At 43.5% G+C, this 23,314-nt stretch overlaps 1 protein-coding gene across 3 annotated transcripts in view; it reads left to right on the plus strand.

The window, feature by feature from the left end:
- LOC118397989 (zinc finger protein 40) overlaps positions 1–17,719 on the plus strand; it is a 77,220-nt gene extending 59,501 nt beyond the window's left edge. For all 3 annotated transcript variants that reach the window (XM_035792906.1, XM_035792905.2, XM_052470073.1), the window contains exons 4-9: positions 3,310–9,122; positions 9,312–9,439; positions 9,579–9,754; positions 13,306–13,404; positions 15,084–15,631; positions 15,986–17,719. In XM_035792906.1, the coding sequence (XP_035648799.1) occupies positions 3,310–9,122; positions 9,312–9,439; positions 9,579–9,754; positions 13,306–13,404; positions 15,084–15,631; positions 15,986–17,206 (7,985 nt within the window). In that variant the 3' untranslated portion in view covers positions 17,207–17,719. The remainder of the gene's footprint in view (positions 1–3,309; positions 9,123–9,311; positions 9,440–9,578; positions 9,755–13,305; positions 13,405–15,083; positions 15,632–15,985) is intronic.
- The last annotated feature ends 5,595 nt before the right edge of the window (positions 17,720–23,314 follow it).

Raw genomic sequence — 23,314 nt, forward strand, 5'->3', positions numbered from 1 at the left:
GAGGCATTTTACATTTACATTTAAGTCATTTAGCAGACGCTCTTATCCAGAGAACAACATCCCAACCATGAAGCATCTAAATCTTGAGGGAGGCAGCATCATGTTGTGAGGTGCTTTGATGCAGGAGGGACTGGTGCACTTCACAAAATAGATGGCATCGTGAGGATGGAAAACTATGTGGATATATTGAAGCAACATCTCAAGACATCAGTTAAAGCTTGGTCACAAATGGGTCCTCCAAATGGACATTGACCCCAGCATTCTTCCAAAATTGTGGCAAAATGGCTTAAGGACAACAAAGTCAAGGTATTGGAGTGGCCATCACAAAGCCCTGACCTCAAAACCATAGAAAAATTGTTGGCAGACCTGAAAGTGTGTGTGAGCAAAGAGGCCTTCAAACCTGACTCAGTACACCAGCTCTGTCAGGAGGAATGGGCCAAAATTCACTCAACCCAACTTATTGTGGGAAGCTTGTGGAAGGCTACCCGAAACGTTTGACCCACGTTAAACAATTTAAAGGCAATGCTACCAAATACTAAGTGAGTGTATGTGAACTTGTGACCCAATAATGCCATGGTCATTGCACACAATATAGCTGATTACACACAGTCACCATTTAATCTGACCATCCGAACAAACTAGCTCACTTTGTTGATTACATGACCTTGTTCTCACTCTCCTCCGCTCTGACCAGGCTAAAACTTATCCAAGCCATAATACTTACTGCATTTGATGACGCGAAATATCTTCATCGCTTGGCGACGAGGCAGGCGTCTTTAGGCTAAATGCCCAGTGGTGATAATACGTTGACAGGATGATCAAATGTAGGCACCGCTGTAGCCTAGTTTTTCCTGGGTAGAATAAATTACATACATTTTAAAAAATGAACAAAAAGTATTTATGATGCCAGCATTTCCCTTAGCCATGGCCTGCATATGTAATATATGCTCATACCCCGCTATCACTTTGGTTTGTTCAACACTATTGTATCAAACACACTGGATTTAACACCAAGTTTCTGTCACGTGTTTGGCCTCTAGCTCACCAGGCTGCTCGTTATGGTGCACACCTGTCACCGTCGTTACGCGCACCTGCACGTCATCAGACTTACTTGGACTCCACTTCCCTGATTACCTTCCCTATATATGTCACTCCCTTTGGTTCCTTCCCCAGTCGTCATTGTTTCTGTTTCAGTTTTATATCTGTGCGTTGTTCGTGTTTCTGGTTTTGTATTATGTTGCATTTATTTATAACACTCACTCTCTGAACTTGCTTCCCGACCCTCAGTGCACATCGTTACACCGTCTCACATGCGCAGACCCTCAGACAGGCTAATACCACAGCCTCTGTCATATATTAATTTAATATAGATCATAATAATTATTTTTTAATTATAAATATTACTATAGATATTTGCTGCTACTGCTATAAGCAGAAAGGATAAGAGATTGAGTGGTTAAAAATAGTTTTATAAAGCCTAATATGAAGCAGAAAATGTGATCTTTTTGCAATGAGGGGTGCAGAGAATAGTGGCAAGATGCAACAATCAAATTCTAGAACAGCAGCATAGAATTCTGGTACCATGTGCAAAAATAACTCGCACTGTAAGGCGTTATTAATACCTAGAACTTAAGCGTCAAAAGGTTATTTCACTGTGTTTAAATGTCACTATTTTTCAACTTCATATTCATCATCTCCAGCACCACCCCAACATCAACATATGTGAAAATTGAATGTTTTATAGTAAAAAAGATAGACAATAAGTGATTCCAATGACACAATCAACCAATTAGTAAGTATTAGGTAATGTCTACTCATAGTTGGTTAAAATCACACAATGCACACGATGATGTCATTGGAAGCACTTGTCGTTTTTCCCACAAAACACAGACGTGCCATTTTTCCATATGTTGATGTTAGGGTGGTGCTGGAGATGATGAATATGAAGTTGAAAAATAGTGACATTTTAATGAACATCTCTTTCAAGGCCAGGTTTAGGAGTTATGGGGACAGCCCTCTATTGGTCTATCTGGTTTAAACAGTAAAAGCTGTATTTGGTTGGGTAACTGACTGCACACCCACAGGATAAAAGCTGCAATTGCACTTAATTGTGTGGTAACGCAGTAATAAAATACACCTGTTGTTTCCCATTACTGTATTTGGTGTTATGTAATTATCTGGCACAATAATAATTAGCGCTGGTTCTCTCCAGGATGAAGTGCAATCAGGGATTGACTTCGTTACTCAACATGTTTCCATATACTCTAATACACATGCACTACCTATTTAATGTATGCATATGCAATGTATATACAATAACATTGCATTAGGGTACACATTTATAGGGAAGAGGTTTGCTTTATAGGTTTGCTTTTTATTCATCTATCCTCAACATCATTATGAAAGGGAAAATGTTAAGGGATGGTTTGAAAAGAAGTGGGAATGAGGAAGAGAGCGAGGGAGAGAGTGGGTTTTATTCATACTGTAATGATGCGTGGGCCTCAGTGGCTTCAGACGCACAGCTAGTGCTGCGGAGGAGAACTTCCAGAGCCCAAAATAAGAAGCCTCATCCATGAGAACGAGCGGTCAGAGACAAAAGGCAGTGAGCGGTAAAGGTTGGCTGGTGTTGGTGTTGAGGATGGAGGTTTTACAGAACAAACGACAGACATAGCCAAGTGATTTGCTGCTACTGTTAAAAATCTTGATGCACAGGTAGAGTACAGCCTTTTATCTTTGGTAGAAAGACCGATGGTTAATGCAACTGGTGATGCGTTTTATTTAGTAAAATACCCCAATTGATTATCATGCTCTGAATATTTTGTGCAAGATAAAAAATAAACTGGGAATATGCCTGCGTGCAGAATTGTTTGGATGAAATTGACAGAAGAATTTCAGAGGAATTTGTTCATTGAGGAGTATTGCATAACAAACTTCACTTCCAATTAATCAACAAAACAGAGGCTTGGCAGCACAGTTTGCAGGGTGGTTTCTTCTAACACAGGCCAAACCATATTTCTTATCTGGTTGGTGAATTCTTGGTGAATCATATCTATTCTTCTCAGTGAAGATCCTCATAGCATATCGGATCATTTTTATTTTGCATAAACTGCAGCCCAGGCTGTAAAGCATGGCGCTTGCAACTCCAAAGGGTAATGCGTTTGATTCCCGCCGGGACCACCCATACGTAAAATGAATGCACGCATGACTCTAAGTCGCTTTGGATGAAAATGTCTGCTAGCATGTTGTTATTGTATATTATATAATATTATTTCAATATACATGCCAATTTCTCTTTTGTTTGCTTTACAGGGATCAATGAGGGTGGTCAAAGAAGTGCAGATAACATAAAGGCACTGAAGAGGAAAAAGGTTGTGGCAGAAAACCAGCTGAAGAAAATACCCAAATCTCCCGTAAAGAAGTCCTTGCAGTCCAAGATCTCTGTGGCAACACTCCAAGCTGCCTCGTCCAAGGAAGCCGCACCCTCTTGCTCCTACCCCAACAGCCCTTCTCAAAACCCTGCCAGCTCACCAAGTCAGAAGCGAGATACGGAGTATGTACAGCCTAATGCTGAATCCTCTGAGGGAGTGACATCCTCCATTGACAATGATAGGCTAAAGCAGAGGGATACGTCCTTCTCAAAGCCACAGTCTCTCGATCCCATCACTGGTAAAGAGGAATCTGTCTCTGGTGTTGGGGAGTCTCAGCAGCTCAAGGACAGTAAGAGTGGCGAAACAAGCTGTGAAGGTGACTCTCCTTACCATGCTAGCGCTCCCCTTGAAGTCTTGCTCAAGGCTATGGAATCAGACTTCAGCTCCTTGTCAGAAAAAAAAAAATCCTTTCCAGTCACAGCCGTTGAAAAACCTGGCCGAACTCTTTCTGCTCAGTCTAATAGTGAAGTAAATGCTATGCCAGCTATACATTTTGGACTCCAAACTCAGCCTGCGCATATGCAGAATGACTTTGTAAATAAACAAGAGACCTACACAATGCACTCCTCTACCCAGGCTGTTCCCTTGCAGACTTTGCAGCATGCTACACAGCATTTCAGCAACTGTGGGGAAAAGCCTGGCTTGCAGATGAGCTTCAGTACTGGCTCCTCCGATACCCTAACTCATTCACCTGTTCCCTCAGGCTCCAATTCCTTGCCACGGAGCCAGCCGCCGGTGGTGCACACATGCCAGTCCCTATCGGCTAGTGTCCCTAGCACCATTCAAGTCCCTGTTACACCTGGTTACAACCCAGCCCAGATGGCCACGGTTGTGAACTTTGGGCTTGAACAGATGTGTAGCATCTCAGCAAAGGACCAGAAGCCTAAGAAGCAGGGGAAGTATGTGTGTGAATACTGCAGTCGGGCATGTGCAAAGCCCAGTGTGTTACTCAAGCACATCAGGTCTCACACAGGAGAGCGGCCCTACCCATGTGTTACTTGTGGCTTCTCATTCAAAACTAAGAGCAATTTGTACAAGCATAAGAAATCCCATGCTCACGCAATAAAACTGGGGCTTGTGGCGCGTTCCGACTCTGGAAGTGGGTCCCTCTCCGTGGAGTCTGACAAAGCACTTGGAACACATTCAGATGTGGAGGAAAGTGGGGACAGCGATGAGGAAAGTAGCACAGCAGACCTAGACCCTGACTCATCACAAAGCAGTCTTGCAGCGTTCTCTGAGAGCAGTTTGCTGAGTGCAGGCACAACACAAGGCAATCATGGGGATGCAGGGGATCCATCAGCTGTTTTCCCTCTGAGTCAGAGGGGCTATGAGTCCAAAGGGACAGCTAGCCTACCAAAAGTGGTCGTCTATCCTGTCAATGTCTCCCCTCAGCGGGCGGACAGTCCAAGAGTCACAGACTCCAGCCCTGAGCAGGCTACTGCCCAGCGGCAAAAGGACTTCCAAACGGCACATCTGAGATCCAGCATCACCGTCCTGTCGTCCTTGAAAGAGGTGGATTGCACAAGCCCCTTACAGGATGCAGGAAGTGAAGATGAGTATCAGCAGTGCAGGACTCCACCAGGAGGCGGACATGGTCAGCTTCAGAGGCAGCAAGCCACAGACTTTTCTCAGCAGCAGCAGGGCAAGTGTCTGCTTAGTCCCCGCAGTTTAGGCAGCACAGACTCTGGTTACTTCTCACGTTCTGAAAGTGCAGACCAGGCCATGAGTCCCCCGAGTCCCTTTGTCAAAATAACCCCACCAACAGACATGGATGTCACCAAAAATGTACTTCCTAATCTCCCTGCAGTGGTTGCCACTGCAATGCATGTGGCTTCTGTGGAGAAGCCACGTGTTGTGCAAGGACAAATGCGTCCTCCGTTAGAAACAAAAGCACTCTCTCTCGAGGAACGAATCTCAAAGTTAATATCGGACAATGAGGCAGTGGTTGACGACAAACAACTGGACAGTGTCAAACCAAGAAGGACTTCTCTTTCTAGGAGAGGTAGCATAGACTCCCCCAAGTCGTATATATTTAAAGACTCTTTTCAATTTGACCTTAAACCAATGGCGAGAAGGTCGAGTTCCAGCTCAGACATACCCAAGTCCCCCTTCACCCCCACAGACAAATCTAAGCCAGTATTTCTTCTATCTGTACCCAATCAGTATACACCGATGGACTGTTTACCAATAACAAGAAGTAATTCTATGCCCACAACTCCAGGGCACTCGGGTCTCCCACCAAACATTGTCCAGCAACCCCACCCACTACGGATCTGTCAGTCTTTTGATGACAAAATGAGTTCCTTAAACGATGATGTGTTTTCATCTGCCCCCTCTACCCCAAATCCAGCAATACATTCTCGTACTCTTGTACGACAAGTAGCAGTGGAGGATTTCTCCACAAGTGAGGGCCTTACCTCAGTCCGTTCCATGGACGAAGGTTACCATGGGTCTAGCATCTCCACTGAGTTAATGCAAAGAAGCAGGTCTTTTGAGCATGCACAAGACCGAAACCGAAAGCCTCTGCAGAGCAAAGGCACAATGTATGAATGTGAGACCTGTCGCAATAGGTACCGAAAACTAGAAAACTTTGAAAATCACAAGAAATTCTATTGTTCAGAGCTCCATGGTCCGAAAAACAAGCCAGTATCTGTCAGAGAGACTGAGCAGGATGTTTTTCAACATGTCATGCAGCAGCCGTTAGTCCCCAGAACAGTTATTTCATGTATAATGGACCAACAGCAATCATTTAGAAAAAGAAGGAAAATGAAGAGTGTTGGTGACGATGATGACCAATCACCAACTGACACCAATCCCCCATGCTCTGTCAGTTTTGATTCTTGCCAACTATCAACAGCCACTTCAGATCGGCCATTTTCTCAGCACTCTATCATGGTTGATCTACAGCCTAAAAGCAACCCACCGCAAATAACTCAAAATCAGCTAGTAGCAAGAGGTACAGAGGCATCAGAATCGAGACTGTCACCGATCAGAGAAACCCAGGTTAACACCTCTGGTAAAGAGAGAGGCGACCTACAGAGGCAAGGCAGCGGTACATCAGTTATCAGACACACCAACTCTTTAAGCAAGCCCAATTCCTTTGAGACCTCTGAATCTATTGACAGGGCCTCTCCTGTTGATTTAATGTACAAAGATGGCCATAGAACAGGAAAAACTAAGACTGATGCTACTGCCAATCTTTCATTAGAGAGCTACCATGAAAAGATGTCCATTCCTAAATGTGCCGACCAGGGGAAACAAGGGATGGAAAACCGTGTCGACAGCACTTTAGCTGCAGTGGCTGAGAGCTGTGCTGCTGTCCAGCAGTCTCGTCTGGTTCGCCAAAATAACATTCCTGAAATCCTGGTCACAGAGGAACCCGATCGGGAGCATGACGGTCAGAGCACTGAGCAAGGGGAAAAGGTTGCAGATACATTCAACTGGCCCCAGAGGAGCGAGAGCCTGTCCAAACTACCGACAGAAAAGCTTCCACCCAAGAAAAAGAGAATTCGTCTGGCTCAGATGGAACACTCCTCTGGAGAATCAAGCTTCGAGTCCTCACTGTCTCGTAGCCTCAGCAGAGACAGTAGCCTCTCAAGATGCTCCAGTATCTCAGCCTCCTTCGACCGGGATGAGCCATCCAGGTCAGAAAGCCCCTCCAGAGGAGAATTTGTGAACAAAATATCTGAGCATCAAGGGCTACCAATAGCCTTCAACACCCTGGGGGTCCCTGGCATGATAAGACGTGCTGCCTCAGAACAGATCAGTTGCACTCAACCCTCAGTGGAGATCTTGTGCGACTATCGCAGCAAGTCCTTTGACTTTGGCAGTGTCTCCCCCTGCAGGTCTCTGCCACCCAACAGGTCAATGTCACCAATGGAACTGCCAACGAGTGCTCAAGCCTTCCCGTCTGTACAGGTACCTCTCATTGAAAGGCGAAGGGGGCCCTTGGTACGCCAGATGTCTTTAAAGATTGGGCCAGAGAGTCAGCAACATGTCGGGAGGCATGCCATACCTCTCCAGAGGCTCCCCACTGTATTCTCTACATCTCAGCAGAGGCCTCAACAGACTACCAACAAGCCTCCCCTTGCCCAACCCTTTATTGTGCATTCTGGAGAAACTCTCCCTCAGAAGAATGAAAGAATGGTGCAAAGCATTAACTTGGGCAGCCATGGTCAACTGCCTCAAATTCATGGCCTTCCACACCCTTGGCACCTAACGTCGAGGATTCAGACATGCCAAAATATACAGCAATCTGTGGTTCATGTCGTGGTCGGCCAAGAAGATGCCCAGAACAACTCTGCTGACTCTCAAGACAAAAGCTTTGTGCCCAAATACCAACTGCAGTGTCCTGCTCTGAGACCAAGCCAAACATACTCTCTCTCTACCACACAAGGTACTCAGACAACTTTGCCAGTCTTAACAATACCTATTGCCAATCAGATGCAAAGTATTTTGAAGTCTTCAGATGTTCTCCACAACGTCTGTGTGGCACAACCGTGTTTTCAGATTGTAAGCAATAAGACACAATCAATAGTCTTGCCTGTAAGCCTACAAAATGACCCACCTTCTCAAAACCTACCAGGTGCTCTCCAATTGCCACAGATACTGATAACTCATGAGCAGATGCACCCTTCCCTCTCTGTGACCAGTAACCTGTATGTTGTAGATACTGACACAAAGACTGTACCAGAAACGAACAAGGACAGGCCTCCAGCATCTACTAGCCTTCAAGTAAAACACGGTTTAGTTTCCAATACCCAGAACCATATTGGTGAAATTCAAAGAGCTCCCTCCCTGGGGTCCTTACACTGCACCCAGAAAATGGCAGCTGTGACCCTTTGCCCACAACAAGAGCCCATTGCCTCAAGCAAGAGAATGCTCTCCCCTGCCAACAGCTTGGATATCGCCATGGAAAAACATCAGAAGCGAGCAAAGGATGAACATGGTGCTGCATGCCTCACTGATGGCAGGTCAGTCAACTATCTGAACTCCAAGATGGCGGAGGTAACTAGGCAACGGAAGCTGATGCTAGTCAGGCAGGTGTGTACCACTGAACCAGTGGACAGTCCCATTGAAACTGAGGCCCCTCCACTGCAACACGAGAAGCCAGTAGGTGAAAAGGACGCCCAGACTCCTAAGAACTGCAAGACTATGACACCAGAAAGCACCGGAAAGGATGAACCATCTTCTGTAGTTCCCCAGGAACAACCACGCTCTGCATTAAACACCGCTCCAGGGAGTCATGTCTCCTCCTCTGTGCCAGCTAATGCCTCTCTGAAGCCTCAAGACAAAAGTGAGGAAGAGAGATGGTCTCCCGCCAAGTCTCCCATTAGGCCCTCGACTTTCCATGGACAGGTGAAATTGGCCTCATCTGTATCTGTCGTCAACACACGAGACAGCCATCGCCTGTCTTTCCCCAGCCTGAAAACTGCCACCACCTTTACTTGGTGTTACCTGATGAAGAGGAGGCCTCTGCATGTTCCCCAGACGGACCAGAAGGTCTCGGCCTACTCCATCTGGGCGGTGAGCCCCAACAACCCCAACCCACTGGGCCTGCCCACCAAAGTGGTGATGTCTCTCTTTGACTCCAAGCAGAACTCGAAAAAAATACACTACACAGAGGCCATAACGACAAGTATGAAATCCGACATCTTGGCCTATTCAAGCAAGCTAAAAGACGTCATGCCGAAGGTAAGAACCAAACGTTAATTGCATTTTTCACATTTAATTGTAGAATTATCTGTGTTTAATTTTCCATAATTTAATCCCTTAATCCATTTAAATATATCCATAATTTCATGATAGAAATGTGTAAGGGCATGTCACATTATCTTTTCTGTCTTGTACTTAGTTAATTTCTCAAATCAACTTACTCCCTAGGTCCTAAAGCCTCAGAAAACTGAGAATAACAGCAAAGTGCAACCTGAGAGTCAGGTGAGCAGCGAGTCAGACAAGGATTCTTCCTCATCCAAAATAGAGCCACGGAGGGTCAAAATATTTGATGGAGGGTAGGTGTCTTAACCGTAATATAAATATTTTCATTGTCCCTTCAATTTGATTAGTTATTGGATTCAGTTATTGGATTAAGGATTCAGTCATGTTGGGTGTATGCACTTATTGTTTGTCACCTTCTTGTGAACCCTGCAGATTCAAATCTAACGAGGACTATGTCTATGTGCGCGGGCGTGGTCGTGGTAAATACATCTGTGAGGAGTGTGGGATCCGCTGCAAGAAGCCCAGCATGCTGCGTAAACACATCCGCACCCACTCTGACGTACGGCCCTACCACTGCACCCACTGCAACTTCTCCTTCAAGACTAAAGGTCAGAGCTTACCGTAGGAGTAGCGTGGTTTGGTTTCTAATAAATGAATCAATAGCTGTTATATCTGTAAACTGCTTATAAACCCTTTATAAATACAAGTTATATTATAACGTAATGTATATATTACATTGTAAACTGGGAGGTTTGTGCCCGGAATTCTGATTGGCTGAAAGCCATGGTATAACAGACCGTATACCACGGGTATGACAAAACATCGTATTTTTACTGCTCTAATGACATTGGTAACCAGTTTATAAACTGAGCAAAAACAGAAACGTGCTCACTGTCAATTGCGTTTATTTTCAGCAAACTTAAAATGTGTAAATATTTGTATGAATATAACAACATTCAATAACTGAGACATAAACTGAACAAGTTCCACAGACATGTGACTAACAGAAATTGAATGGCCAATGCATCACGGCTAAGGGCTGTGTCCAGGCACGCCGAGTTGGCTCGTACTTAAAAACAGCCCTTAGCCGTGGTATATCGGCCATATACCACACCCCCACAGGCCTTATTGCTTAGTTATACCAGTAGCATGGTTTGGTTTATAATAAATTAATCAACGTGTTATTGCTGTTTATTAATTATCTATAAGCATTTAATTAATTATAATCCTAACAATTAATAATAATAATAATAACTGTAAACTCATCTTCTTTTTTTTTACAATTTGTATTATTTATAAAACATTTATAATGTGTAACATTATGTAAAGTGTTACCATTATTTTTAACTCAAGATGTTACATTTTTATTTGATCATCAAAAATAATTCAGAACCCACTTACACCTGCTATACATAAAAGGGTTTTATCTTAAAATGTAAGGTACACCTTATATACCTTTGGTTTACAATAAATTAACCAATGGGTTACAGGTGTTTATTACAGATTTGTAAATCAGTAATATCTTAAAACGAATGATTATAAGGTACATATAATATATATCTTAAAGTGTTAACATTATTTGTAACTCAAGATAGCTATTTGCTTATCTACAGGTCTGGGTTCAATTCAAATTGAAGGCAGTCAGTAATTTAATATTCAAAAATTGAAAAACTTTTCCAATAAATATCTTATACTCCTCAGTTTATTGAGAAGTCATTGATGCTGTTTTTCGTTTTGTATTTTTGTATTAAAAGTGACACTACCGGTCAAACATTTTCAGACACCTACTCATTCAAGGGTTTTTCTTTATTTTTACTATTTTCTACATTGTAGAATAATAGTGAAGACATCAAAACTATGAAATAACACTTATGGAATCATGTAGTAACTAAAAAGTGTTAAACAAATCAAAATATATTATATTTATTATTTATTCTTGGCATTCTCTCAACCTTCATGAGGTAATCACCTGGAATTCATTTAAATTAACAGGTGTGCCTTGTTAATTTGTGGAATTTATTTCCTTCTTAATGCATTTGAGCCAATCAGTTGTGTTGTGACAAGGTAGGGGTGGTATACAGAAGATAGATTTGGTAGAAGACAAAGTCGATGTTATGGCAAGAACAGCTCAAATAAGCAAAGAGAAATGACAGTCCATCATTACTTTAAGACATGAAGGTCAGTCAATCCAGGAACATTTCAAGAACTTTGACGTTTCTTCAAGTGCCGTCTCAAAAACCATCAAGCGCTGTGATGAAACTGGCTCTCATGAGGACCGCCACAGGAATGGAAGACCCAGAGTTACCACTGCTGCAGAGGATAAGTTCGTTAGAGTTAACTGCACCTCAGATTGCATCCCAAATAAATGCTTCACAGAGTTCAAGTAACAGACGCATGTCAACATCAACTGTTCAGAGGAGACTGTGAATCAGACCTTCATGGTCGAATTACTGCAAAGAAACCGCTACTAAAGGACACCAAAAAGAAGACGAGAATTGCTTGGGCCAAGAAAAACGAGCAGTGGACCGGTGTCCTTTGGTCTGGAGTTCAAATTGGGGATTTTTGGTTCCAACTGCCGTGTCTTTGTGAGATGCGGTGTGGGTGAACAGATGTGTGTATTTGCCACCATAAAGCCTGGAGGAGGAGGTGTTATGGTGTGGGGGTGCTTTGCTGGTGAACACTGTCTGTGATTTATTTAGAATTCAAGGCACAGTTAACCAGCATGGCTACCACAGCATTCTGCAGTGATATGCCATCCCATCTGGTTTGTGCTTAGTGGGACTATCATTTGTTTTTCAACAGGACAATTACCCAACACAACTCCAGGCTGTGTAAGGGCTATTTTACCAAGAAGGAGAGTGGTGGAGTGCTGCATCAGATGACCTTGCCTCCACAATCACACAACCTCAACCAAATTGAGATGGTTTGGGATGAGTCGGACCGCAGAGTGAAGGAAAAGCAGCCAACAAGTGCTCAGCATATGTAGGAACTCAAAGACTGTTGGAAAAGCATTCCTGGTGAATCTGGTTGAGAGAATGCCAAGAGAGCATTCTGTCATCAAGGAAAATGGTGGCTATTTGAAGAAACTCAAATATATAAAATGTATTTTGATTTGTTTAACACAGTTTTGGTTACTACATGATTCCATATTTGTTATTTTATGGTTTTGATGACTTCACTATTATTCTACAATGTAGAAAATAGTACAAATAACGAAAACACGTTGCATGAGTAGTACTTCTAAATCTTTGGACCCGTAGTGTACTTCCTGAATTGACTGCCTTCAATCTGAATTAACTCCAGCCCTGTAGATAAGCAAATAGCTATCGTGAGTTACAAATAATGCCTAGCAGTAGCTGCTGGCTGAGACAGGCTTTGGTGTCATAAGGGATGTGCACAGAAAACAGTCATATTGTCATATTTCTTTGGGCAAGAAAACAAGCATTGTGAGGCCAATAACGTAATGTTCAATCAAGTGACAGGATAAAAAATCTTAAATGACATGTGTGGGCAGACATGAATTGCCTGCCAGATATTGCACTTAATTCCTTTTGTTTCTACTTTTTAAGGCCCTTTTTACTTTCAATAGCACATAACTGAGTTTCGCTCTAATCTTTTTCCTGTTAGAAGCCTTGATGGTTTTGAAGACTTTGTCTCTCTCTCTGTCTTCTAAAAGAGGCAGGATGATTCACCATTCTCGAACCTGTCTACCCACGCGGCACTGCAGAACAGTACTCGGTGTCAGAGCATCATCCCACGTTCCTTTAAAAACATTTATTTATCAATTACTCACCCATTACATGCAGCCTGCCTAGAGATGGTGGCGCAATCTCAAATGGCACCCTATTCCCTATGTAGTGCACCAGTTTTGACCAGACCCTATCGGCCCTAGTTAAAAGTGGTGCACTATGTAGGGAATAGGCTGTCATTTGGGGCACAGTCAGTGCTCTCAGACTTACGTAAGCTCCTCCTGTGGTGCGTAAGCTTGTCCCACCTTAACGAACTCGTGGCCTTCTTTCTCAAAAAAAGAAATGATGTGGTTATGATGTGATGTTTGGTTTTTATTTCAGAATGGTCCTCCACTTGTAAAGAGCATCTCATTTTTATATTGCTGCTATGCATTGATGTTTCTATTTAAAACTTAAATCTCTTCTTACAGGGAATCTGACCAAGCATATGAAGTCCAAGGCTCACAGTAAGAAGTGCATGGAGATGGGTGTGTCTGCAGGCCTCGAGGACCATGATACAGAGGACTCAGGTACTTCACATTTCAGCATCGACCCGCTGTCGTAGGGCCCCTATGTGCTGGCTATTTTAAAAATGAATTCACTACAGATCTGTAATACACACAGGCAATGATGGGCAAAAATGTTAAAATATATTTACAAAATACCCTAAATATTAATGTATCCAAATAAACTACATCGTACTTTAATTAAAATACATGTATTTTGCATTTTAAAATACAGAAATACATTTGCAATTAGGCGGCCCGAACATCAACAACATTCGCTGTAACGGTTACAGAACTGTTTTACTTGCTATGACTGTGATATGTTGTTGTTCGTCTACCTTAGTTGAATGGACTGACTATAAGTCACTCTGGATAAGAGTGTCTGCTAAATGACCAAAATGTACATGTGAAAATGAACATACAAAAATGAACTGCAAAGCACACTGGGTATTATTATTGGCCTTGTTTTGGGGCAGAGCTCATTAGAATAATACTCAGAATGCTTTGCAATTGTACATTTTTACATATACATTTATATTTAGTTCATTTAGCAGACACTCTTATCACGCCATAGTGTCATCAGACTTCTGATAACAATGCAGGGTGAAAGGGGGTCACAATATGGTGAACCGCTATAAAAACTAGTGTAGAAAAGTATTTTGTATTTAGAAAATACAAATTACAGCTCCCAAATGATCTTGTTACAAAATAAATTGGAGTGTAGTTCAGCCCATTGTAATATAAATGACAAAATACTCAATAGTAATTTAAATATATATTTAAAATACATGTAACAGAAATTCTACCCATCTCTGCACACAGGTGTACTGACCTATGTGATAGGATAGCTGTTATAAAATCAGTTCATCACAGGTTTGAAAGAGAGCATAATTCCTGTTGGTTTAACGTATTCCTCTTAGTTCAAAGGGATATTACAGATTTGTAGTAATATTTGTGTTTTTTCACTTACAGTATCAGAACTCTTAATCCACACAGATCCCATAGCTAAACTGGGATGCACTAGCATTCAGATTTAAGCCTGTGTTTATAACACAAAATGTGAATTTGATTTGGAAGGTTTGCACCAATCTCATATGGATTCTAACAACAGAATCACCCTGTCCTTTAGTTCCCGAAAATGACTTCACACAGCTATGAAATGCCGATTCCCTGTCTGCGTAGTGTAGCCATGCCAATCAATAGCCATGATGCCACTGCTAGGTTTCTAATTAGACATTCTAAATGTAGCTTCTTTATCAGTTAACTGGGAGTACACGTGGGTGGCGTGCACAGGCAGTGTTTAGAAGGGAAATTTCTGCGTCTAATTTTAGAAAGAGAGAGGGAGAGAGGCAGAGGCTAAAAGGCTTTCTATGGTCCCAGGCCGATAGGATATTTGTTTATTTGTCTCCTTCTGCCTCCTTCAATGCTAGGTTACATTCCAAATGGCACCCTATTCCCTATATAGTGCTCTACTTTTGACCAGGGACCAATACCCTTTCGGATGCACTCATTGTGCACTCATTGTGTACTCAATCTTAATGCTATTCATTGCCAAGTTTTCTTACTTTAGGAGTGGGATATAGAAGCAGTGCCAGATATAGGATTTCCAAGGCCCCCATATGACTGTGTCAATGTTGGTTAATAGTTGAACATATTGACACTGCTGTCTCGTATACTAAGTGCCCTTTATCTCTCTACCCCAGGAGACCGTAGCCAGGTGGGCAGTACAGACCGCCCAGATTCAGACGGAGAGGACTCGGAGGGCGCTGACGATGACAACGATGATGACAACGAAGAAGAGGAAGAGGACAGCCAGGCTGAGTCGGGCCTGTCCACCAACCCCTCGGTCTCGGCCAGCCCCCAGCACATACCCTCCTCCCTCCAGGCTGAGCTCCCTCCCAGCTCCCTCCTGGCTCAGATGTCCATCCACCACCACCACCACCCAGCTCCCCTGTCCCTCCCCCAGCTCCCCGCATCCGACTCCCACACCCACCACACCCACGACGCCTCAGACACAGTGTCCGTGCCCATGCTGAGCCCCGTCTCCCTGGTCAAGCAGATGTCAATCTCCGGAGGGTGCTCAAGCCCTGGCCCCCTACCCTACTCCCCACCCCCCCACACCTCCGACACTGAGTCGGTGCACATGATGAGCCCTGTCTCGCCGTGCAGGCAGATGTCCATCGACTACCCCGATGTTGACGTGCCCCCTAGTCCCCCCGTACCAGGCAAGGGCTGCTCCAAGCTCGGCCAGGTGAGACCCACCATGTTTTCCTCATCCCATCCTCTCTCTCTCCATCACTCCCTCCATCCCTCTGTCCCTGTCTCTCTGCACTTTCATACCCAAACCCTTTTCCTTGAATCCCGCATGTGAGACACTTCAGCAAAGTTGCTCTGAATGCTTGAAAAGGTGAATACATTTATGATGGGCAGCTTGTTAGAAAGCTTTTTTTCTAGTAACAGATGATCTTCTCATGTCTTCACTGAGTTTTTCCTGTGAAAAGATATGGGGAGTATGTTCAAGTGTTTGTCCTGTTTCCAGTGATAAGACATGTAGAGTATGTAAAGGTCATAATTACTCATTTTATAAATGTTTGCTGTTTCCCAGGATGGCTCTTTGGCTCCTCCCACCCTACCAATGAGTGAGCCAGGTGTCCCTTTCGGGACAGACGTCAGCACTCAGACCGCCTCTTTCACCCCCCAGACTTCCTCCTACAGCCCCTGGCACTTTCCCTCCCAGGGCCCGACCCAAGGATCAGGGGCCACACAGGGGGGACACACGCACCTCTTCAGTCACCTGCCTCTGCACTCCCAGCAGCCCTCTTGCTCCTCCTACAGCATGGTCCCCGTGGGGGGCATCCAGCTGGTGCCAGCTGGCCTGCCAACCTACTCCACCTTCGTGCCCATCCAGGCTGGCACTGTCCAGCTCACCATCCCTGCAGTGAGTGTCATCCACCGGAATACCAGTCCACTCCCGTTCCCCAAATCCTCTAACTCCCCCCAGCCTGAGGGCTCTGCCTTGACCCCCACCAACCAGCCCCTGGTGGTTCAGGAGCCCATCAGCAGTATCATGCCCTGCTTCCCCCTGGGGCAGGTCACCGGACTTCAGGCCCTTGGGGCCTCCCAGCAGACGCTGCAGTCCATGGGTCTGGAGACCCTCAACGTCATGGGACTGACCAGCTCAGGAGGCCTGACCTCCACTCAGCTGCTGTCCCAGCACGGCCTAACGCTCAACGCCACCCTGGGCCTGCAGGCCCTGACTGCCAGCCCCAGCTCCCAGAGCAGCACGGGCCCCCACCATCACCACACCCACCACACACCCATCCCCGGCTTGCAGATCCTCAACATTGCCCTGCCCGCACTCATCCCCTCGCTCAGCCCTCTCTCCGCCCTCAGTCCCCTCCCTGGACCCTCTGAGAGGCAGGGCAGCCCTGAGGCCCAAGGGGCCACCCGACTCTCCTCTCAGACTGAACTAGGACCCTTGGTCAGCTTTCCATCTGCTGCATCATCCCTTCCCACTGCCACCATGAGAGGAAGTCCCGCCCAGGAAATGACATCATCGGGCAGCAGACCCAGCAGCTCTGGGCACAGGAACTCCGGAGGCTCTGATCACATGCAGACTCCAGGGAAGGAAGGGAGGGTTACAACATCTCTACCACAACCCTCCCCGGCTCCAGCTGCTGAGGGGGTTGTTGAGCGGGCAGGGGGAGCCAGTGAGCCTGTCATGCCTCGGAGGCAGTCGATGCTGTCACGGCAGCAGGTGACGGAAGACTTTATCGATGACTCAGCATCAAGCGATGACGAGGACCGACTGGTCATCGCCACCTGAAACCCCCAGTCGAATAGCCTGGTCAAATCAAACCGAATGCTGAGCTTACAATGGTGATCGCAGCATTCAATCTGGGTTACCAGGCTACCTATCGAAAAGCTCTTTCTTTGTTCTCTTTTTGTAATGCTTGTCACTTTCTAAGACTGAAAACACTTCAGGGTGGGTTTGTTACTCTGCAAATCACCTTTCAAAGCACAGTTTCTGACATTCATATTGTATGTGCAATCTTAAATGATAATTATTATTATGATGATGATGATAATGATGACCAATCGTTTTTCTTTTTAAAAAATGTGTCAGCTCCAGACAATTTTTTTTTGTACATGTTGTATAGACAATTGTGCCTTTTTGGAGTTACTTGTTTTAGGAACCTGTAAATAATCCCTTAAAAATTCAGCAGTTGCTTGTGTTTATTTCGATGACATGGAAGTGAAAATAGAGGATAACAATTTTATTTTGGAAGGTTTTATGTCAATTGTAATTTTATGGAAAAATAAACGTGTTGTACTGGTATATGTACATTTCTATGGATTTGGGGCATTGTTTCTGTGTACAGATGTTGTGTTCAACTATTTATTATATTCCATTTAGTGCCCATGATTATTCATAAATCCATAGGTATGTGTAATATGGTAGCTTTACATTGCGGTATCAATATTATTATCAACTGTATCAGTAAAACCTTGTTTACAAATGTACAAATGGTATTCATGGTTTTTGTCCCAGATGCACCTAAGTTTTCACATTTAATAAAACGTCATACTGTTTAGAAGATGGACTAGAGTTCTGGACCACATATGACAAAAGCCTTTTTCTTGATCTTATGTACAACATTTTATCTCACATGCAGCAAAAGTTCACGGATTAAAAACAAAAACATGAGCTTTTTCAACGCCACGGTTCCCCAATGCTCTGCATCATTTCACAATCAGCCTTATAGTGGATTTCATATTCCGTGGGAAAGAGCCATTTTCATCAGGAATGCTCTCGGAGGGCACTGACCAAACAAATGCAATCAGACCTCTATCACACTAGACCAGAGAGAGAGTGAACATCAGTGAGGAAGAGAACGTATTGCTCATCTCAAGAGTTTTTACAGTAAGACTCCTCATTACTCTAGTGAAACTGTGTATGCGTCCCAAATGGCACCCTATTCCCTACATAGTGCACTACTTTTGACCAGAGCCCTATTGGCCCGATATAGAGAATCGGGTGCCGTTTGGGATGCAGATGGTGACTTATCTGCCTATCAGGGTTTGAGAGAGAGAGAGAGATAGTCTGCCTCTGTTATTCAGTTAGTTAGTAGTTGTTGGGGCCTGAGGTGGATCCTGGGATGAGGCAACAGAGACGCCTAGAGGGCAATAGCCCTTCCTGTTAGAGCCGTGTGTGTAGTGTAGTGGAGCGGGTGGGAAGAATGTTGCCAAGTTAGAATACCCACCAAATCAGAGACATGGAGAGAGTGAGGGTTATCCGTAGCCTTTTTACTTTCAGAGCCTACCTTGTTTGTGCAACCCCAAAGCAGCTTCATGGTCTGTTATGCTAGGTCTACTCCAAAGCCCTTTGAGATGGTGCCTATAATAAGGCTGAAAGAAGCTGCTTTATAGGGCTCTTATGAATAGGAAACTGAGGCTCTGCTCCCTGCATCATAGGCTGATGTCCTGACTGTAAAGGAGCCAGACAGGCTGTCCTGTCCTGTAGCCATTAGCACAAGCTGTTCCTTGGCCAATGGAAACTGTCTAACACCAGGCCCTTGATTAGGCCCGTCAGAACTGTTTGACTCAGAATGTTTTACGTTTACGTTTTTCCACATTGCACCGCTTTGTACCCCCGTCACTTTCCATCATTAGTAAATGTGTAGCTCGATCCCCCATCAAATAGTTTACAACAGTCAAATTTGCTACCAAAGCCTATATATTCAAAAAACAAGTGGATTATATATCTTAAGGCTTCCTATGTGTATATTCATAAAACAAGTGGATTATATATCTTAAGGCTTCCTATGTGTATATTCATAAAACAAGTGGATTATATATCTTAAGGCCTTCCTACGTGTATATTCATAAAACAAGTGGATTATATATCTTAAGGCCTTCCTATGTGTATATTCAAAAAACAAGTGGATTATATATCTTAAGGCCTTCCTACGTGTATATTCATAAAACAAGTGGATTATATATCTTAAGGCCTTCCTACGTGTATATTCAAAAAACAAGTGGATTATATATCTTAAGGCTTCCTATGTGTATATTCAAAAAACAAGTGGATTATATATCTTAAGGCCTTCCTACGTGTCTATTCAAAAAACAAGTGGATTATATATCTTAAGGCCTTCCTACGTGTATATTCATAAAACAAGTGGATTATATATCTTAAGGCCTTCCTACGTGTATATTCATAAAACAAGTGGATTATATATCTTAAGGACTTCCTATGTGTATATTCATAAAACAAGTGGATTATATATCTTAAGGCCTTCCTACGTGTCTATTCAAAAAACAAGTGGATTATATATCTTAAGGCCTTCCTACGTGTATATTCATAAAACAAGTGGATTATATATCTTAAGGACTTCCTATGTGTATATTCATAAAACAAGTGGATTATATATCTTAAGGACTTCCTATGTGTATATTCATAAAACAAGTGGATTATATATCTTAAGGCTTCCTATGTGTATATTCATAAAACAAGTGGATTATATATCTTAAGGCCTTCCTACGTGTATATTCAAAAAACAAGTGGATTATATATTTTAAGGCCTTCCTACGTGTATATTCATAAAACAAGGGGATTATATATCTTAAGGCTTCCTATGTGTATATTCATAAAACAAGTGGATTATATATCTTAAGGCCTTCCTACGTGTATATTCATAAAACAAGTGGATTATATATCTTAAGGCCTTCCTACGTGTATATTCATAAAACAAGTGGATTATATATTTTAAGGCCTTCCTACGTGTCTATTCAAAAAACAAGTGGATTATATATTTTAAGGCCTTCCTACGTGTCTATTCATAAAACAAGTGGATTATATATCTCAAGGCCTTCCTACGTGTCTATTCAAAAAACAAGTGGATTATATATTTTAAGGCCTTCCTACGTGTATATTCATAAAACAAGTGGATTATATATCTTAAGGCCTTCCTACGTGTATATTCATAAAACAAGTGGATTATATATCTTAAGGCTTCCTATGTGTATATTCATAAAACAAGTGGATTATATATCTTAAGGCCTTCCTACGTGTATATTCATAAAACAAGTGGATTATATATCTTAAGGCCTTCCTACGTGTATATTCATAAAACAAGTGGATTATATATCTTAAGGCTTCCTATGTGTATATTCATAAAACAAGTGGATTATATATCTTAAGGCTTCCTATGTGTATATTCATAAAACAAGTGGATTATATATTTTAAGGCCTTCCTATGTGTATATTCATAAAACAAGTGGATTATATATCTTAAGGCTTCCTATGTGTATATTCAAAAAACAAGTGGATTATATATTTTAAGGCCTTCCTATGTGTATATTCAAAAAACAAGTGGATTATATATCTTAAGGCCTTCCTACGTGTATATTCAAAAAACAAGTGGATTATATATTTTAAGGCCTTCCTACGTGTATATTCATAAAACAAGTGGATTATATATCTCAAGGCCTTCCTATGTGTATATTCAAAAAACAAGTGGATTATATATCTTAAGGCCTTCCTACGTGTATATTCAAAAAACAATTATAGATCTAACTTCATTGGAATATAACTACAACTTGAAACATTTTTATTTTAATTAATCAATTTACCACAAAATGGTTTTGTTAAAGTATCTCCAAAAGTTGTGATGACACACAGGACATTTTTGTTGAGCAAGAGCAAGACAGGGAAAGTGCTACACAATACTTCCACACAGAATCTTTCCAGATCCTTGATATCCTTCATCTGCTCTTAGTTCTGAGACACTGTGAAGTCCATGGAGAACAAGAGCACCTCCTCCCAGCTGCCCACTGCACTGAGGCTAGGGAACACGGTCACCACCGACAAATCCATGATTATCGAAAACTTCAACAAGCATTTCTCAACGGCTGGCCATTCCTTCCACCTGGCTACTCCTACCTCGGCCAACAGCTCCGGCCCCCCCGCAGCTCCTCGCCCAAGCCTCTCCAGGTTCTCCTTTACCCAAATCCAGATAGCAGACGTTCTGAAAGAGCTGCAAAACCTGGACCCGTATAAATCAGCTGGGCTTGACAATCTGGACCCTCTATTTCTGAAACTATCCGCCGCCATTGTCGCAACCCCTATTACCAGCCTGTTCAACCTCTCTTTCATATCGTCTGAGATCCCCAAGGATTGGAAAGCTGCCGCAGTCATCCCCCTCTTCAAAGGGGGAGACACCCTGGACCCAAACTGTTACAGACCTATATCCATCCTGCCCTGCCTGTCTAAGGTCTTCGAAAGCTAAGTCAACAAACAGGTCACTGACCATCTCGAATCCCACCGTACCTTCTCCGCTATGCAATCTGGTTTCCGAGCCGGTCACGGGTGCACCTCAGCCACACTCAAGGTACTAAACGACATCATAACCGCCATCGATAAAAGACAGTACTGTGCAGCCGTCTTCATCGACCTTGCCAAGGCTTTCGACTCTGTCAATCACCATATTCTTATCGGCAGACTCAGTAGCCTCGGTTTTCGGATGACTGCCTTGCCTGGTTCACCAATTACTTTGCAGACAGAGTTCAGTGTGTCAAATCGGAGGGCATGTTGTCCGGTCCTCTGGCAGTCTCTATGGGGGTGCCACAGGGTTCAATTCTCGGGCCGACTCTTTTCTCTGTATATATCAATGATGTTGCTCTTGCTGCGGGCGATTCCCTGATCCACCTCTACGCAGACGACACCATTGTATACACTTTGGGCCCGTCATTGGACACTGTGCTATCTAACCTCCAATCGAGCTTCAATGCCATACAACACTCCTTCTGTGGCCTCCAACTGCTCTTAAACGCTAGTAAAACCAAATGCATCCTTTTCAACCGACCGCTGCCTGCACCCGCATGCCCGACTAGCATCACCACACTGGATGGTTCCGACCTTGAATATGTGGACACCTATAAGTACCTAGGTGTCTGGCTAGACTGCAAACTCTCCTTCCAGACCCATATCAAACATCTCCAATCGAAAGTCAAATCAAGAATCGGCTTTCTATTCCGCAACAAAGCCTCCTTCACTCACGCTGCCAAGCTTACCCTAGTAAAACTGACTATCCTACCGATCCTCGACTTCGGCGACGTCATCTACAAAATTGCTTCCAACACTCTTCTCAGCAAACTGGATGCAGTTTATCACAGTGCCATCCGTTTTGTCACTAAAGCACCTTATACTACCCACCACTGCGACTTGTAAGCTCTCGTCGGCTGGCCCTCGCTACATATTCGTCGCCGGAACCACTGGCTCCAGGTCATCTACAAGGCCATACTAGGCAAAGCTCCGCCTTATCTCAGCTCACTGGTCACGATGGCAACTCCCATCCGAAGCACGCGCTCCAGCAGGTGTATCTCATTGATCATCCCTAAAGCCAACACCTCATTCGGCCGCCTTTCGTTCCAGTACTCTGCTGCCTGTGACTGGAACGAATTGCAAAAATCGCTGAAGTTGGAGACTTTTATCTCCCTCACCAACTTCAAACATCAGATAGCTGAGCAGCTAACCGATCGCTGCAGCTGTACATAATCTATTGGTAAATAGCACACCCATTTTCACATACCTCATCCCCACAGTTTTTATTTATGTACTTTTCTGCTCCGGAGACAGAGATGGTCATTGCAAAAAAAGTATTTTGAGGTCAATTAAGCATTTTTTTGTGGATTTTGATTAGGCCTTGTGCCTGGGTTATTGTCTCACTGGAAGTCAGATTTTGATTAGGCCTTGTGCTTGGTTATTGTCTCACTGGAAGTCAGATTTTGATTAGGCCTTGTGCCTGGGTTGTCTCACTGGAAGTCAGATTTTGATTAGGCCTTGTGCCTGGGTTATTGTCTCACTGGAAGTCAGATTTTGATTAGGCCTTGTGCCTGGGTTATTGTCTCACTGGAAGTCAGATTTTGATTA

This window comes from Oncorhynchus keta, chromosome 19 (genome assembly GCF_023373465.1).
Source record: "Oncorhynchus keta strain PuntledgeMale-10-30-2019 chromosome 19, Oket_V2, whole genome shotgun sequence".
NCBI lineage: Eukaryota > Metazoa > Chordata > Actinopteri > Salmoniformes > Salmonidae > Oncorhynchus > Oncorhynchus keta.